This window comes from Hordeum vulgare, chromosome 4H (assembly GCF_904849725.1).
Source record: "Hordeum vulgare subsp. vulgare chromosome 4H, MorexV3_pseudomolecules_assembly, whole genome shotgun sequence".
In the NCBI taxonomy this organism is placed as follows: Eukaryota; Viridiplantae; Streptophyta; class Magnoliopsida; order Poales; family Poaceae; genus Hordeum; species Hordeum vulgare.
Window position 1 is genome coordinate 591,706,642 of NC_058521.1, and position 19,205 is coordinate 591,725,846.

At 42.9% G+C, this 19,205-nt stretch overlaps 2 protein-coding genes, 1 long non-coding RNA gene and 1 other non-coding gene across 4 annotated transcripts; 3 read left to right on the forward strand and 1 right to left on the reverse strand.

The window, feature by feature from the left end:
- The first annotated feature begins 3,442 nt into the window (after positions 1-3,442).
- On the forward strand, positions 3,443-5,582 carry LOC123447369 (auxin response factor 4-like). Its single transcript, XM_045123968.1, has 7 exons — positions 3,443-3,485; positions 3,582-3,688; positions 3,821-3,916; positions 4,045-4,137; positions 4,656-4,769; positions 5,181-5,262; positions 5,539-5,582. The coding sequence occupies exons 1-7, from the start codon at positions 3,443-3,445 to the stop codon at positions 5,580-5,582; spliced, it is 579 nt and encodes a 192-aa protein (XP_044979903.1).
- A 55-nt stretch (positions 5,583-5,637) lies between these two features.
- LOC123447370 lies at positions 5,638-6,172 on the forward strand. Its single transcript, XR_006631496.1, has 2 exons — positions 5,638-5,724; positions 5,927-6,172. It is a non-coding gene; the product is annotated as an uncharacterized LOC123447370 (long non-coding RNA).
- Positions 6,173-9,624: 3,452 nt separating this feature from the next.
- On the forward strand, positions 9,625-9,695 carry TRNAG-GCC. The gene has a single exon. It is a non-coding gene; the product is annotated as a tRNA-Gly (tRNA).
- A 2,564-nt stretch (positions 9,696-12,259) lies between these two features.
- Positions 12,260-12,749, reverse strand: LOC123447371. Its single transcript, XM_045123969.1, has one exon. It carries the CDS (start codon positions 12,600-12,602, stop codon positions 12,285-12,287), a length of 318 nt encoding a protein of 105 aa, XP_044979904.1. The 5' UTR covers positions 12,603-12,749; the 3' UTR covers positions 12,260-12,284.
- Between the last annotated feature and the right edge of the window lie 6,456 nt (positions 12,750-19,205).

The following is a 19,205-nucleotide window of genomic DNA, read 5'->3' on the forward strand; positions in this document are numbered from 1 at the left end:
AGAAAAGCTCTAATGCAGTTAGGGTATCTAGCTGGTTTGAAACGGCTACCCACATTGTCGTTAAAGAATTCTAAGTTCAATCCTCTCTCATCTTCAAGAATCATATTGTGCAGGATAACACAGCATGTCATGATGTTCTTCAAGGTTTTCTTATCCAAAAACGAGCAGGACCACGGACAATGGTAAACCTAGATTGCAAAATACCGAATGCTCTTTCAATGTCTTTACGGGTTGCCTCTTGCATCCTTGGAAATTCACATTGTTTTTTTGGGTTCTTTGATGCTCTTATCAAATGTACACCAAGGAGGGTATATACCATCTGCAAGATAGTACCCCTTTGTATATTCATGCCCAATAATAGTGTAGTTGCAATCACGAGCATCACCGCTAGCAAGCCTAGCAAACAAATGAGACTGTTGCAACACATTGATATCATTGAGAGTGCCCGGCATACAAAAAAGCAATGCCAAATCCATAAATCCTCGGATGCTACGGCCTCTAGCACAATTGTTGCATCACGAGACTTGCCACAATACATTCCTTGCCAAACCTTGGGGAAATTTTTTAAATTCCAATGCATACAATCAATGCTACCTAGCATGACAGGCCAACCTCTCCTCTCATTAGATGCCATCAATTTCTTTGTGTCATCTTCATTGGATGCCCGAAGATACTCAGGACCGAAGACACGGATGATCACTTTCGCAAATCTACGCACAAACTCAATTGTGCTATCTTCACCAATGCGAAGATACTCATCGGCATAGTCAGCCGGAACGCCATATGCAATCACCCGCATAGCTGCGGAGATTTTTTTATATGCACTAAATCCCTTTAAGCCCGCGACATTCCTTCTTTGAGTAAAATATCGGCAATTTGCCTCACAAGCTTGAACAAGTTTCACAAAGAGGGATCGGCGCATTCAGTACCTTCTCCGGAAGAGGTGCGAAGGATATGTAGGATTCTCCGCGAAAGTCTTGGATCAACATCTTGTTCCCAAGATGGCGATTCCGAAGAATGCACAAATGCCCGACAGTCGATCCTCGCCTCCTCTTCCGGTGCTCGTCTTCATGCTCCTTCACGGCAAGCGCCATGACTAATGTTTGTTGCGGAAATTTGGCAAGCATGGTCTCAACATCCGAGTCGTCTGAATCGGACGAATCAGAAAGTAAGAACTTCTCGCACGGGGTCAACTCCATCTTCTCGCACAGCTCGCAAAAATCACAAAAAAGGGACTAACCGGTGACGGGTGATCCCGGGCGGCGACGAGGGGGTGCGCTCGACGGTGGTCGATCCCCGGCGGCGGCGGCGGCGGGGGGCGACTCTTCTCGCCGGATCCGGAGAGGCCGTGCAGCGGCTCGCCTACAGATATGGCCGGAATCGCCGGCGGCGGGCGGCGGCGGAAGGAGGGGGAAAAGAGCGTGGGCTGAAATGTCCCTACCGCCAACTACTTCTCTGTGATGCAGGGCACCACAACCGCGAGGGGAAAACCTGCGTTTTACCGGGTTGGGGTCGGGAATTTGCCGCGCCCCCCAAAAATTTTTACGGGCCGGGACGGGATGTGGTATCTGGTCAGGCAGACTTTCCGGCCCGTACTCGCATTTTGACGATTGTTTTACGGGTCAGGGACGGATACGGGGTCTGTTAGAGTTGCTCTAACGCCATTATTCTCATCCCATGATGCACGGATCGTTAATGCATCGGTAGACTTCACAGGAGTAAAGGCCTTTTTTTTTTAGAAGGAGGACTATGGCTTGATTGCTGTCAGGGATTCCTTGGATATCTTGAAATGCATTTTTCATCGTGGTACGGAGAACGCCCAGGCTGTCGACGAGGTAATTAACAATCCCATGCTTTTCTTGGCATCCTATAATAATATGTTTGTTTGACAGAAAAAATGATGGTCAAGCATGCGTTGCCTTTGTTTCTAGATAGAATTGCTTCTACGCGACAATAGAACTCGAAAACTCATAGTTTCACTGCACATTCAATGCCAAAATAGATGAAATAAAAACATAATCAAAGGTTTGACATGAATTCCTCAAATTTTCATCATTTATTGAGGACCCCATAATTTAGATCGTGAATAAAAAGAATCACATCCTAAATAGCTACAACCCGCTACCTAATTTTCCTAACCATGCAACCATGACACATAAGCAAGTATGCATGTAAGACATAAATAACATCTTTTACATTACTCTACGCATGCAATGGTGCCACATCATCAATTCATGCATATTAATCTTAAGTACTCCCTCCGGTCCTTTTTAGTCTGCATATTAGCTTTGTCCGAAGTCAAAGTATCTCTACTTTGATCAAATTTATAGAAACATATATCAACATTCACAATGTCAAATTAATATTGTTAGATTCATTAGAAAATGTAGTTTCATGAAATGTGTATTTGGTACTGTAGATGTTGATATTTTTTAATATATATTTGATCAAACTTTATAAAGTTTGACTTGATACAATTCAAATATGCAGAGTAAAAAAGACTGGAGGGAGTAATTTTTCGCATTAGAGTTCATCCTTCATATTTTGTTAGAAATTACATTGTAACTATAATTTTCTCTCCTTTTTATACGTTTTGTATTTTATTGCTTTTAAGCTTACATTCGTTTTTCATTAGTTTTTTTTACAATAACTATTTTTTTATTTTTTAGCAATGTTTCTGCAGCAATGCTCGAGGCATCTTCTAGTTCTTCTAATTCGGCTATTCATTAATAAAGTGCTCACACTGTAAAGAAAGGGAGTAAGTTCTATATTGTGCAATTCCTTCCGATCCATATTACTTGTCACAACCTTAGTACAATATTGTACTTAGAACGTGTACATTAACATTATTAGAAAAAGCATTATACACTATTAGGAAAAGGGCTATAGATGATATAGATACTAATGGCGCATCACACAAGCAGTGCGCCACTACTATATAGTAGTGGCGCACCATGTGAGGTGTGCCATTAGTGTGATGGACACTAATGGCGCACCACACACTCGGTGCGCCACTACTATATTATTTTTATTTTTATTTTTTTGCAACACTACTAATGGCGCACGAGCATCTGTTAGTAATGCGCCACTACTATAAATTTTTTTTTGTTTTTTTACAAACTACTAATGGCGCACCACAGCTAGTGCGCCATTAGTAACCAGTGTTACTAATGGCGCATCTCTTGGTGATGCGCCACTACTATTTTTTTTGCGGAACTACTAATGGCGCACCAGAGGAGGTGCGCCATTAGTAACCAGGGTTACTAATGGCACATATGTAGGTGGTGCGCCATTAGTAGTTTTGAAAAAAAAAAAATCTCTCTGCCCCTCCTCTCGCTTCCCCTTTCCTCCATCTCCCACCCCTCGCTCCCTCCCCGCAACCTCCTCGCGCAGCCGCAGCTAGGGTTCCTCGCGCCGCGCCGCCGGCCAGCAGAAGCACGAGATGCCGCCACCCGCCATGGCGATGCCGCAGGCACCCTCCGTAGGTACGTGAGCTTCTGGATCTGACCAGCGCGCCCGTAATCCTCCTCCCACTCCTCCTCGTTGGTCCTGACGCTTAGCGGTACTGGTTTTCCGAGCAGGGGATCCGCTCTACGACGAGCTCTCGCACGCCTGCGCCGGCCCGCTCGTCACTGCCTCGCGCGTCGGGGACCTCGTCTTCTACTTCCCGCAGGGGCACATCGAGCAGGTCGGTCAAGCCCGCCTCCCTTCCTCCTCGCTTAATTCCACCCCCGCCTCGCGATTTGGCGCGGGGAGGTCCTTTTGCTTCGGTTCGCGCGCTGAATTTCCTTGCTCTCGCGTTGTTTCTTTGGTTTTCTAGGTGGAGGCCTCCATGAACCAGGTCGCCGGCAACCAGATGCGCCTCTACGATCTGCCGCCCAAGCTGCTCTGTCGGGTCATCAACATCGAGCTCAAGGTGCCCGCTTACCCCCCACCCACTCCCCTTGCTCAATTTCCCTCCCGCTTTCGTACAATTTCCTCGGCCTTTTGTGTGCTCCGAAATTCAAGTCGGTCAGCTATTTTTTTATGGGGGGATTTTGGCAGGCGGAGGCGGACATCGACAAGGTATACGCGCAGGTCATACTCATGCTGGAGCTGGAGGTAAGCTCTAGCGTGAATTTCACCGGGTTCATTGATGTGTTTCTCGGTTGGTGGACTCCTGCGATTGTAGTTCATTGATGTGTTTCATCAAGACCAAATTGATTATCCGCTCGATCTAGGCCTAGAAACTTGTGGTGGCCAGGAATTCATTCTAATTGGGACTGTATTATACTATTTTTTTTTTCTGTTTCTGGTGTGTGCTAATAGTAGCAGCATTTGGATTGCGAATTGCTTCTTCTTATGTTACAAAATACAAACTTTCAGCTCATTTTTTTTCCTTCAATTTAAAGTGAGTAATTTTCGGGAAGTTGGTTCCGAGCTCGTGCTTCCCAGAATCCCATGCTAATAGAATCAATCAATAGGTTCTTGGCTTTATGTCTAATATTCATAGCTTCTGAATCAGTAGCTTCCACTGCTAAGGTGATTAGATAGCTCTTATATGAACTTGTGTTTCTCAGTTAGAGTATAAAGCTGGATAATAGAAATAAAAACTTGACATTAGCGAAACAAGTTATTTGTGTTGTTCAGGTGGTCTACACCTGTAGTATTTAAAGCAAGTTGTTGTGGCGTATATAATGTTCACACAATGTTTTTATGCAGATTTAAATATTCAGTCGCCCCCATCCATTTATCCACCAAAGAGATACTGTGACGTTACAGGTTTTGGGGTAAGTTTTACCCCAGTATGAACCCCTTGTGTTGATTTACATATCCCAATTGTTTTCTAAATGATAAGATTTGAATATTGAAGGCATTTAGATCAGTACTTCTTTCTTAGTCAAATGGCAAAACTGAATCTGGTTTCGTGTCAGTGACTAATATTAGTACTAGTTGAAAAGTATTTCCACTTGTTGTCACCCGTTTCCCATTGCTATCCCTGGTTCCAACTACAGGAGCTTCTATGTGGGAGGGCCGGTGATTCTGCTAGCGCTTTGATGCGGGCGACAGGGTGCTGTTTATTTTGTGCTGCTTGCCTCTTTTCTGTGGTGGAAATCGGCGTGCTTAGGCGAGATGTGGAGTGCTCTTTCTAGGGTTTCTGCTCAAGTTTGCTGATTCTGGCTGCCGTTGACACTTGACAGGGGCTTGGGCCATGCTCCACGAGCATCAAGACGGACGAGAAGGAGATCAAGGAGTTGGCCAAGAGGATCAATGACCTTTGTGGTGAGTAAGGACTTGGTAATCTGTTTGTTGGTTTGACTCTAGAATTTGTTCCTGGGCTAGATAGAGACCAGTTGTCTGCACTTTGTTTTGTTGTTTCACACTTTCACTAGGCTTCAATCATATGATAAATATAGCGTACTTTAAGACGTGTTGTCATGCTGATATATCAGAAAATAAATTTAATGATGAGCCCCTTTGGGCACAAGTCATGCAGAAATTATGCTGAGATGCCACCCTGTTTTCCGCATTAATATGTTGTTGCTTGTCCTGTATTAGCTAGATGGTCATTAAGTTGGTACAAAGAAATCTTCAAGTCTTGAGGCAAATCATGCAAGGGTCGATATCCTTTGATCCATCTCAAATGGTGATAACATCTGGTGCGACGGCTGCAATGGAAATACTGAGCTTTTGTATTGCTGATCTAGGAAATGCATTTCTTGTTCCGTCACCATACTACCCTGGGTATGTCGATCTCCTTGCTCGCATGCGTGTTTTATAATCATTGTTTGGTGTTCAGAGCGAAGTCCTTATCTTGATACCTCGTAAATTTTGTAACAAACATTGTTGGTGTTGTTTTGTTAGAAGCCAATATGTATCAAAATTTGTAATTCTGAATCATCTGTTTTCTTTCCCTAACGCTTTTGATTCATGCTTCTTTTGCCAGGGGAAGTTCAAAAGGACCGCGCGCTGGAGCTCCTAAACGTGCGCCCCTTCTACTTCGTTTACTTATGTGGCGTGAAGACATAAATCAAACCTTTGGAGCCATAGTTGTCTTTTTTGTCATCTAAAATAATAATGGTAACATATTAATACAAACAAAATAATATTCTAGCTCAAAAAATTGTATGTGAACAATGAATGGATGCTATGGAACTATATTTGTTATGGAGCTATGTATGTATGGATGCTATGGAACTATATGTATATATGGATGCTATGGAATTTTGGATGTATGGATGCTATGGAGTTTTGATATATGGATCATGAAATTTGTTATGCAACTTTGCATATATGTTATGTGTTGTGGATCAGTAAAACTATTGGGCACATATTATGTATTATATATTTGATATATATGTTATGTGCTGTTGAATTTGTGGTTTTGAAACAAAACATATATATGCTAGAATACCAGATACTAATGGAGCACCATGGGCTACACTAATGACACACCTGGGAGGCATACTAATGGCGCACCTGGGAAGCATATTAATGGCGCACCTGGGAGGCATACTAATGGCGCATCTGGGAGGCATACTAATGGCGCACCTGAGAGGCATACTAATGACGCACCTGGCAGGCATACTAATGGCGCACCTGAGAGGCATACTAATGGCGCACCTGTGAGGCATACTAATGACGCACCATGAGCTATACTAATGGCGCACTGTGGTGCGCCATTAGTAAAAAAATCTAATGACGTGATGCTAGTGGCGCACCTATAGTGCGCCATTAGTAGCGAAAATAGGTGCACCATTAGCAAGCCTTTTCCTAGTACTGATAGATGAACTCAAATAAGTGACAGACGTGGCGACCAGGCACCCACCACTTTTAATTAGAAAAAGTAACAGTGACAGATACCACACAACGACCGTCAGAGCTATAGACAAAGTGGCGGGCATAATCTCAGACCCGCCACACGTACCCACCCCCATCTGTGACACGTGTGAACTATACGTAAACATATATAGCGGGGCATGACCCCTTCTTTTAACTTTCAAAGAATATGTCCGTGAGGTAGGATTCAAACTTCCAACCTATTGGTTTAGTTCCACCAAGTATAACCAACTGGGACATCTTACTTGTTGTGCCTAGTTATTTTTTTTGTCCTTCTTTTTGGGTATCCTCTCAGTCTAGAATTGTTTGCTTTTCTTTGATTTTTTCTAGGTTTTATTCTTTTTTACTTTTCTTCATTTCCTCTTCTTTTTCTCTTTTCTTTTTCATTTGCTTAGATTCGTGAACGTTTTCTAAAATTTGTGAAAAAGTTTTGAATGTGTGTAATTTTTCCAAATGAATAAATGTTATTCAATTTCATAAACATTTACCAAATTCGTGATATTTTTGGTCAAATTCATGAACTTCTTCAAATCGATGACTAGTTCTTCCCATTCAGCTATTCATTAATAAAGTGCTCACACTGTAAAGAGAGGGAGTAAGTTCTATATTGTGCAACTCCTTCGGGTCCATATTACTTGTCACAATCTTAGTACAATATTGTACTTAGAACGTGTACATTAACATTATTGGAGAAAACCATTATAGATGAACTCAAATAAGTGACGGACGTGGCGACCATGCATCCATCACTTTTAATTAGAAAAAGTAGCATTGACGGATACCATACAACGACCGTCAGAGCTATAGACAAAGTGGCGGGCATAATCTCAGACCCGCCACACGTACCCACCCCCATATGTGGCACGTGTGAACTATACGTAAACATACATAGCGGGGCATGACCCCTTCTTTTAACTTTCAAAGAATATGTCCGTCGGGGTAGGATTCAAACTTCCAACCTCTTGGTTTAGTTCCACCAAGTATAACCAACTGGGACATCTTACTTGTTGTGCCTAGTTACTTCTTTTGTCCTTCTTTTTGGGTATCCTCTCAGTCTAGAATTGTTTGCTTTTCTTTGGTATTTTCTAGGTTTTATTCTTTTTTACTTTTCTTTATTTCCTCTTCTTTTTCTCTTTTCTTTTTCATTTGCTTAGATTTGTGAATGTTTTCTAAAATTTGTGAAAACGTTTTGAATCTGTGATTTTTTTCAAATGAATAAATGTTTTTCAATTTCATAAACATTTACCAAATTCGTGATATTTTTGGTCAAACTCGTGAACTTCTTCAAATCGATGATTTTTTTCAATTTCACGATTTGTTTTCTAATTGTGAACTTTATGGTGCGAAACTGAAAAAAGTTCATCTTTTTGAAAAAAAAAGTTCGTGAATTTGACAAAAAATTCATCAAGTTGAAAATAGTTCATCACATATACAAATTAAAGACTATTTTCACAGGAGTGTGCCTGACTGGGCCAGTCCATTGTCGCGCGCGGAAACAGGAATAAATGAAATTAACAGTTTTAAGTACTTATTTAAATTATTATTTAATTATATTTTCTTAAAACTTAGCATGGATGTCTATCATGGACATGACCACTTACCGGAAGAAGTTGAAGTCATTTCATGAATATCCCAAAAACACCATGTTTAGAAGCCTTCGTTTTAAAACAGGTATTTTTGGCATCCGTCAAATGACCTCAAATTTTTTTCATGAACTTATCTGACCAATTAAAAGCATCATGCCAAGTTGTTTTGATTTTCGACAACTTTTGCACTTTCTAGAGTTTTCTTGATGGAAACAATGTCGATAAATGATCGAACGTGTCAAAAAGAGAAAAAGGTTGAGGGCGCCATGTACGACTGGTATGTACACAGGCCGCATATCAGGGCTATGGTTTTTTTTAAAAAGAAGAAGATCATTATACCATTTATTATGAAGCGGTATGAAAAGGGAGATGTATCGAAGCGAAAGTTGTATGTTTTACTCTAGAAATTTGAACAAAGCCTATAAAATTTGAATTTTCATAAAATTTATATGCACTACATTGCGGCAAGGAGCAGATCGAGAAGGCGCCACGCACCAATCAAGGCACCACGTCTGTCCCGCAGCTATTATGTAGGAGGAGTAGATGATGGCCCTTGCTTTTGGCACCATCGACCATCAAGTACCGAAAACTCCACGACATGAGCCACCATGCCCGTCAGCTCCATGGATCGGCATGCTCGACTCGTCGAGACGTAGCTGTCCGGGGTTGCGAGATCGGCCTCAGCGGCCGCTACAGGTCACGAAAGACGCTGCAGCGACGTGTTCCATCCACCGGCAGTGTTAGTGTTCAGACGTCGAAAGCTACCTGTTATGCCGTCTCTCCGCTCTACAGTAGTGTGATCCGCCACTTCCGGCTGCTGCCCAGCTCTGTTGCTGGCTGGCTGGCTAGGCAAGGAACGAAGTTGCGTGCCGTGCGTCCGTCGCTGCTGCTGTACATGCGTTCCTGCAGGAAGATGGGGACAGACAGCGGCCGTACGTACGTGCGCACGTCCGTTCCGTCGCCGCGAGTGGGGTGGAATGGATGGATATCTCAACCTCAGTACTGTGAAGCGTGAACGACATACGCATGTGTGTTTGTGTTTCCTTGGTGACTGTACGTGTGAGGGAGATCGCTGAGCGAACGGCGAAGATGCAAGAGCTGCAGCGCTGTCTATTTGGTGCTTGCAACTGCCGACCTGCAGTCGGTACTCTCGCTGCCTCTAGCTTACACTCGGTAACAAACTGGTTAAGTTGGTTCGGCTAATTTTGTTACCATGTCTGCACCAGTGGTCTAGTGGTAGAATAGTACCCTGCCACGGTACAGACCCGGGTTCGATTCCCGGCTGGTGCATTTTTTTTTATTTTTTGCCGCATTCGCGTTTCATCCGAAATGACCATTCTGCTGGTCTGCTCAGCTGTTTTTTTTGGGGGTTGCTGGTCAGGTTCTTTGGGCCGGTATTCAGCCGGTTTGCGTGGTTCTTTACTTCTGTTTCCTTATTTAAAGAAAAAAAAAATACCGACCCGGGATCGATTCGTGGCTGGTGCAAAGTTTTCTTTTTTCCTCCCTAACCTTTTGCATCTCGTACAGGAGGTGCTTGGGGTCCTAAATGGAGGAGAAATCCGGGTAGGATGGAATGTTACAGCCGTGGTTCTCATTCCTAAGGTGAACAACCCACAACGAATCAAAGATCTCAGGCCAATAAGTTTGTGCAATGTCCTCTACAAGCTTATTTCCAAAGTTCTTGCCAATCGGTTGAAACTAGTGCTCCCGGAGATCATCTCACACAACCAGAATGCATTTATCCCAGGTAGATTAATCACGGACAATGCTCTCATCGCGTATGAGGTCTCACATCACATAATGAACAAGAGGAAGGGGAAGGATAGATATGCTGTGGTTAAAGCGGATATGAGCAAGGGGTATGATAGAATGGAGTGGGGCTTTCTTGAAGCCATGATGCTGAAGCTTGGTTTCCACAGACCATGGGTGGATCTGATCATGAAGTGTGTCTTCACGGTGCGCTACCAAATCAAAATTAACGAAACACTAACAGAGCAACTCAGTCCAACGAGGGACCTTCAGCAAGGCGATCCTCTCTCGCCGTACCTATTTGTTATATGTGCGAAAGGGCTATCAACTCTCTTGCAGGAGGCGGAGGAAAATGGAACCATCCATGGTGTTCAAATCTGCTCAGGCGCACCTCGGGTGTCACACTTGCTCTTTGCAGATGACTCGATGCTACTGCTTAAGGCCCGACAGGAGGAAGCTTCAGCTCTACACGAGGTATTCGCCTTATATGAAAACTGCTCCGGTCAATGTATAAACTTGGAGAAATCGGCAATCATGTTGAGCCCCATTATGCTGGAGGAGGACAGAACTGCTGTCAATGATGCTCTCACGATCCACAGTGAGGATTGGAATGAAAGATATCTCGGCCTACCTGTCCATGTGGGTAGATCCAGGAGGAAACCATTTTCCTACATCAAGGGTAGCATTTGTGGTAGAGTGTATGGATGGAAGGAGAAGCTCCTTGCAAAGGAAAGCAAGGAGGGGTTGGTGAAGGGCGTAGCACAAGCCATTCCAACATATACCATGTCCTGTTTTGATCTCACTAAATCTCTGTGCTCCGACCTTGACAGTCTCTTGGAAAATTCTGATGGAACCAACAGGACAAGAGGTGAAGGAGGCGGCTCAGGCTCCGGCGCAGGCCATCTTCAACGAGGAAGAAGATCAGTAGTAATACGTAGGATATATTCTACCCCCTCCGTCCTAATTTTTTTTTGTTTTAGATTTGTCTAGATATGAATGTATCTACTCACGTTTTAGTATTTAGATACATTCATTTCTAAACAAATCTAAGACAAGAATATTGAGACGGAGGGAGTACATGCTTTTGTATGGATATGAGGAATAAAATATGAAAAAGCTGGATGCGAAGAAAAAAAAAATTAAAGACGTAACTGGTCAATGTCACGCGTCCGGGCGTTCGAGGGGTCAAATTTTCAAGGCGTGGCTGTAGATGCTCTAGTCTAAGGGACTACTCCACAATCTAGCAAGCAGATTCCCTTAACGGTCAGTAGAAACCCGGGTTTGTTTCTTGGCTGGTGCACATTTGTTTTTACATTCTTCGCCGGGTACGAACCGGCCATTCTGCTGGGCGGGTGGTTTGGACCGTCATTCTTGTTAGGATTTAAACTAATTCTGTAATTAAGGATAATCATCTCTAGTGAAAATTGTCGTCGGTTGCTTATGGCAACCGTTCGACACGCCCGCGCCCCCACGATCGGACGCATCCATTCGTGGCGACGGTTCCCATGTATATAATCCTTGGATCATCAATGAAAGAATCAGTTCGATCAATATGTATCATAACACGTTATCAGCACGAGTCTCTGCCCAGAGCACGCATAGGCAGATTACGCCGGCGACAATTGCCGGGAAAGGATTGAGACAGGAAGAAAGGGAAAGGTGAGAGATGCCTCGTGGTCTTCTGTCCTTGTTCCTGCGCCTTGTTCGTGACGACGGTCGAGGTCGTCAGAGCCGCCGTCGCCGCCATGGTGTGGGCGGGCTACACCGCCACAACCGCTAGACCCGTGATCTTCGTCTGTTCCGAGGCCGCCGGGCTGGTTTCCGTCTCTATGGACGGCGTCGTCATGGACCAAGGCTTGGACATGGCGCCCAAGGCCTTGGTGCTCACTTTGGTGCCGGGCCTTCTCGTGCTTCGCCTGAACCGGCCATGCCGGCGGCGGCACCGCTCCCGACCTGGATTCTTGCCGGACCGGCCGCTCCAAACCTGTACGCGGACGAGGTAATGGAGCCCACGGACGACGCAATGGACGTCGCCGTTGAGCCGGAACTTGCAGCGCCTCCACCACCACATCCATGCCTAGTGCACGGATGGGGGCCATGCCCGACTCCGTCGTCGTCTCCTCCATTGGACTACGAGGTCCAGGAGGAGGTCGAGCCCGCGCCACCGGCGCTGCCCGCGGAGCCCGCACAGTCGGACTCGCCGCGCCTTCCATCACCGACTCGGGCGCACGAGACAGTGGCCGTTGGGGCTTCTGCAACAAGCTTCAGGCTGCGGATGCACCTGCCCTCGACGGTTGGTGCACGCGCCATGAACGCGGACACTGGCGCCTCTTCGTCGAGCGCGAGCTTCAGGATGCGCCTCCCTGCACCGACTGCTGCACATGGGGACATCTTCGACAACGGAGCCGGCAACTCCTCCGGCCCATCAGCGCCCCGCCGCTGGCACATAGTGTCGCGGGCCGTGCTGCAGCACGCCGGCTGTCGGCCGGGACGATGGAGCCCGGTGAATCTTGGACTTGCCAATGGCCACTCCAACGGCGTTGCGCCAGGGGCGCACCTTCCTGGAGGAACTTCTTCAGAGGAGGAGGATGCTGCGTCGGGGCCTGCTGCGCCGGGGCCTTCGACCTCGCGTCGGTGAAGATGCGACTGGTGATGAAGGTTGGTGGTGGTGGTGCTAATGGCTGCCTGCAGTGTGTAAGGTGCTAATGGAGAACAACGATGGGAACGATGGTTGGTGGATGTGAGGAGGAAGATGGGAACAATGCCCATTAATTATTATCCATCCACCACCCACCGGTACACACATGCATGTCCACCACGTGCAAGAGCCATCGTCCTAGCGTACAGGCTTGCCAGACATGAGCCATCCCACTAGGCCTTGGCTAGTTGGGCATGCAATAATTAAAAAAAAGTGGCTTGGCCACGGTAGTAGGCTGTTCTATTTTGACCTATTGCCATTTGTTTCGGTTTTTTTTCTGATTAGCTTTTAGCTTTTTCAGTTTTTGTACATATGTGTTTGTTAGTATTTTCTAACATAGTATTATGTAATATCTGCTTATTTTATGTCAACATGTGTATAGATGCAATTTTTAATTGCTACATGTTGATTATGCTTGAAAATTATATGACTACTTTGAGTTTTTGCACATATCTTATGGATTGCATCTAATGCAATGTATGCTTTATTCACGACTGTGAGGTCTACACCACATGGTGATTACCTTCAAAGTGTTTTAAATAACACAAGGTTGTACAAAATACTATGAGATTAAGGTGTGCACTACTTGATAGTGCTTACCCCAAAGCGAAAATGAAAGCACACATATTATGGCATGAAAATCGCCATACGAGTGTCTACGCCACTTCATGGTGATTACCTCTGTGTGTTCTATAAAACAAAGTTCTACGCCATCTCATGGTGATTATCTTTCACTAGTAGAAAACGGGCCTTTGGCCTGGACCATTTAGTCCCGGCCTGCCTCTGGGCCGGGACTAAAGGCCCGGCCACGTCGCCCCAATTCTCAATGCCTCCCTCGAGGCTTTAGTCCCGGCCCATAAGGAGCCTTTAGTCCCGGTTCGTGTCCCAAACCGGGACTAAAGGGCTACGCGGCGGGCAGTGGTGGTGGCAACCGTTCGTATCCCCCTTTAGTCCCGGTTGGTGGCTCAACCCGGGACTAAAGGCCTAACACGTGGCCTGCCGTGGTTGTGGTGACGGTTGGTATACCTCTTTAGTCCCGGTTGGTGGTTGAACCCGGGACTAAAAGCCTAACACGTGGCCTGCCGTAGTGGTGGCAACCGTTTGGTATACCTCTTTAGTCCCGGTTGGTGGCTCAACCCGGGATTAAAGGCCCAAACGGTTTGCATCCCGCGTCATTTCGGGCGATGAAAAGCACGAACCGAAGCATACAGTCGCCATTTCTCTGTTCTTCTTCTCTCTCGCGTCGCCCTCTCTGTTCTTCTCCTCTCTTCTTCCCTTCTCTTCTTCCACCATGCCAACTAGCTTTCATGAGGTGGTCGCGCATGGCACGACGAAGCTCCGTGTCGTGTACACGAACCTGAGCAGGGAGGTGCCGTTTTTCCTTCAACAGTTGAAGGAACGATGGTTGGACCACGCAGCGGATCATGAGAAGTTCTTCGGGCTTGATCTGGAGTACACGGCCGATCAACGCGGTGTTGCCGTCATCCAAATATGCTTCGCAAGCCATGTCTTGATCTTCCAATGGGCGAGGTAAGTTTTGAGGCTTTCTTTGATCCAAGATAATGACATTGTATAAGTTTATTTGTTTGTTTCAATCATAGTTGGTTCCCTTCAAATAGTTGTAGTGAAACAATTTTGATTAGTTGAAGGGGAGCACAATCTAATTGGAATAGTGTTTCATAATCTGAAAAATCGTATTAGAATTAACTAGTGTTTAATATGTTCCATTGGAATCATAGTTGGTTCCCTTCAAATAGTTGTAGTGAAACAATTTTGATTACTTGAAGGGGAGCACAATCTAATTGGAATAGTTTTCCATAATCTGAAAAATCGTATTAGAATCAACTAGTGTTTAATATGTTCCATTGGAATCATAGTTGGTTCCCTTCAAATAGTTGTAGTGAAACAATTTTGATTAGTTGAAGGGGAACACAATCTGATTGGAATAGTGTTCCATAATCTGAAAAATCGTATTAGAATGAACTAGTGTTTAATATGTTCCATTGGAATCATAGTTGGTTCGCTTCAAATAGTTGTAGTGAAACAATTTTGATTAGTTGAAGGGGAACACAATCTGTTTGGAATAGTGTTCCATAATCTGAAAAATCGTATTAGAATGAACTAGTGTTTAATATGTTCCATTGGAATCATAGTTGGTTCGCTTCAAATAGTTGTAGTGATCTCTCTAGGTTCCATTGCATATGTTCTATTTGAATCCTAAAGATAAGTTTCTCTTTAGTTGTAGTGAAACATGTTTCCTTATTGCAGCAGTATGTAACATTTGTTCCATTTTAATTTGTTTCTGTTGTAGTAGTGACAAGCATTGTCCAGGACTCATGGAGTTCCTTCGCAGCGGCGTCACTTTTGCTTCCGTTGACATAAGGAACGACAAGCTGAAGATGAGGCACAACTTCGGTATTGAGATACCAGCTGGTTGCCTCGTTGATCTCCAAACGATATTCAGGCTTCGACATGACAGGACTTCGATGGCTCATATGGCAGTTGCCTTGATCGACGAGTCATATGGTGATATGAAGACCAGTTTCCCAAAGTATCAGCACAAACTTTGGGAGAAGGGCCCACTTGATGATATCAACATTGAGTATGCAGCAAAAGATGCATACGTTTCATACGAGTTGTATCGCAAGATCCGAGTCGTCAACTATGGCCAGCGTCACCTCGAGGAACGTGGACATTCTGATTTAGATGATTTAGACGAGTAGTGTTCTGAACGTCGAACACTTGTATATATATCTATGGTAGCTATTATTATGTACTGTTTGGGCTAGTATCATGTACTTCTTGGACCAATTTATATATGTCTAGTTTCTGTTTGTGCCATTATAGTTTCCAAATTTGAATGGTTTAGCCCTTTCTAACTTCGTTTGCTACTTTTGAATGGTTTAGCCCTTTCTAACTTCATGGTATCATGCACTTCGACCACATATATATACAAAAAGTCTTCAGTTCAAATAAGTTCAAAAAATGAAATCCCTTTTGTAACAGATCTGTTTTTGATTAAAACAATCATTTAAAAATGAAAGACCATTAGTCCCACGTGGCATGCAGCGGAACCACGTGGCGTACAGCGGAACCACGTGGCGTGCCGCGGAACCACTTTTGTTGTGGGGGTCGCTTCTCCTTCTTCTCCTTGTGCTAGATATTGGTTATGCACTAGGGGAAGTAGGAGTAGCGACCATCATCGACGGTTGAAAAATCAGGTGAGCTAGTGTCCACCATATATGAGAGAAGAAGAAATCCCTTTGTGATGTGCCTTTGAATGGTACATTTTGAACACACAAAAAGTATGGAGTTCAAATAAGTTAAAAAAATGAAATCCCTTTGTAAGAGATGAGTTCTCGTTCGAAACCCTGCTACTTCGAGAGAGATTGTCAGTTTTGTACACGAACTGCATCCAGTTTTTGTCGTAGCCCTCTCAACCTTTTAACACGTGCTATGTGGGTGAAATGATGATAGCATGCCAACTTTCAACATTTTCAGAGTTCATTTGTAGTGCTTTTCAATTTCAGGGTCAACTAGCTCAAAAAAAATAAGTAAATGCACGAAATATACCAAATGAAGTCAGAAATTGTTGAAATTTTGTGATGTGCCTTTGAATGGTGCATTTTGAACACACAAAAAGTATGGAGTTCGAATAAGTTAAAAAAATGAAATCCCTTTGTAAGAGATGAGTTCTCGTTCGAAACTCTGTTACTTCGAGAGAGATTGTCAGTTTTGTACACGAACTGCATCCAGTTTTTGTCGTAGCCCTCTCAACTTTTTAACACATGCTATGTGGGTGAAATGATGATAGCATGCCAACTTTCAACATTTTCAGAGTTCATTTGTAGTGCTTTCCAATTTCAGGGTCAACTAGCACAAAAAAAATAAGTAAATGCACGAAATATATCAAATGAAGTCAGAAATTGTTGATCCCTTTGTGATGTGCCTTTGAATGGTGCATTTTGAACACACAAAAAGTATGGAGTTCAAATAAGTTAAAAAAAATGAAATCCCTTTGTAAGAGATGAGTTCTCGTTCGAAACCCTGCTACTTCGAGAGAGATTGTCAGTTTTGTACATGAACTGCATCCAGTTTTTGTCGTAGCCCTCTCAACTTTTTAACACATGCTATGTGGGTGAAATTATGATATCATGCCAACTTTCAACATTTTCAGAGTTCATTTGTAGTGCTTTTCAATTTCAGGGTCAACTAGCTCAAAAAAAATAAGTAAATGCACGAAATATATCAAATGAAGTCAGAAATTGTTGATCCCTTTGTGATGTGCCTTTGAATGGTGCATTTTGAACACACAAAAAGTATGGAGTTCAAATAAGTTAAAAAAATGAAATCCTTTTGTAAGAGATGAGTTCTCGTTCGAAACCCTGCTACTTCGAGAGAGATTGTTAGTTTTGTACACGAACTGCATCCAGTTTTTGTCGTAGCCCTCTCAACTTTTTAACACATGCTATGTGGGTGAAATGATGATATCATGCCAACTTTCAACATTTTCAGAGTTCATTTGTAGTGCTTTTCAATTTCAGGGTCAACTAGCTCAAAAAAAATAAGTAAATGCACGAAATATATCAAATGAAGTAAGAAATTGTTGATCCCTTTGTGATGTGCCTTTTAATGGTGCATTTTGAACACACAAAAAGTATGGAGTTCAAATAAGTTAAAAAAAATGAAATCCCTTTGTAAGAGATGAGTTCTCGTTCGAAACCCTGCTACTTCGAGAGAGAATGTCAGTTTTGTACACGAACTGCATCCAGTTTTTGTCGTAGCCCTCTCAACTTTTTAACACATGCTATGTGGGTGAAATGATGATAGCATGCCAACTTTCAACATTTTCAGAGTTCATTTGTAGTGCTTTTCAATTTCAGGGTCAACTAGCTCAAAAAAAATAAGTAAATGCACGAAATATACCAAATGAAGTCAGAAATTTTTGAAATTTTGTGATGTGCCTTTGAATGGTGCATTTTGAACACAAAAAAGTATGGAGCTCGAATAAGTTAAAAAAAATGAAATCACTTTGTAAGAGATGAGTTCTCGTTCGAAACCCTGCTACTTCGAGAGAGATTGTCAGTTTTGTACACGAACTGCATCCAGTTTTGAAAATAACAAAGTAGATAATAGTTTGGATAGTCAAAATTATTAATTATGAAAATAAAGAATAGTTTGCATTATTTATTCAATTTGAAACACTTTTTACTATCATAGTTTTGTCAAATTCTCAAATATGCAAAAATATTTTTTAATAAACATAGTTTTTAAATAAAAATAAAAAAATAGATAATAGTTTGGATAGTCAAAATTATTAATTATGAAAATAAAAAATAGTTTTGCATTATTTATTCAATTTGAAACACTTTTCATTATCATAGTTTTGTCAAATTCTCAAATATGCAAAAATATTTTTTAATAAACATAGTTTTTAATTGAAAATAACAAAATAAGTTAATAGTTTGGATAGTCAAAATTATTAATTTTGAAAATAGAAAATAGTTTTGAATTATTTATTCAATTTCAAACACTTTTCATTATCATAGTTTTGTCAAATTCTCAAATATGCAAAAAGAATTTTTAATAAACATAGTTTTTAATTGAAAATAACAAAATAAGTTAATAGTTTGGATAGTCAAAATAATTAATTTTGAAAATAGAAAATAGTTTTGAATTATTTATTCAATGTCAAACACTTTTCATTATCATAGTTTTGTCAAATTCTCAAATATGCAAAAAGAATTTTTAATAAACATAGTTTTTAATTGAAAATAACAAAATAAGTTAATAGTTTGGATAGTCAAAATAATTAATTTTGAAAACAGAAAAAAATTGAAACTGTATGAGAAATCATGGACAAAATTCGACCTGAATTCACTTTGAATTCAGATTGAATTTGATCCACAATTTCGAATATAGTTTCAATTTGTACTAAGTTTAGGCCTGTAAGCCTGCTTTAGAGAGGAGCTCGATGGACAAGCTACGACGGGGCTTATAAACAAGTGTTAGTCCCCCTCGCTGGGCGAGGTGGGACTAAACTTATCGTGCAGCCGAGGAGGGGCTTTAGTCCCGGGTGGAGCCACGACCCGGGACTAAAGACACCCTTTAGTCCCGGCTGGAGCCAAGCACCGGGACTAAAGACCCCTGCTTCCCGCCTCTTGGTCTGCCCGAAAAGAGGCCTTTAGTCCCGGGGCGTGGCTCCACCCGGGACTAAAGGGGGTCTTTAGTCCCAGCTCGAGCCACGCACCGGGACTATAGATCCACCTATATAAGCGGGACTTCGAAAATTTCCAACCCAAATCGTCCATTTCTCTTCTTCTTCCTCTCGTTCTCCTGCCCGGCGCGGCACA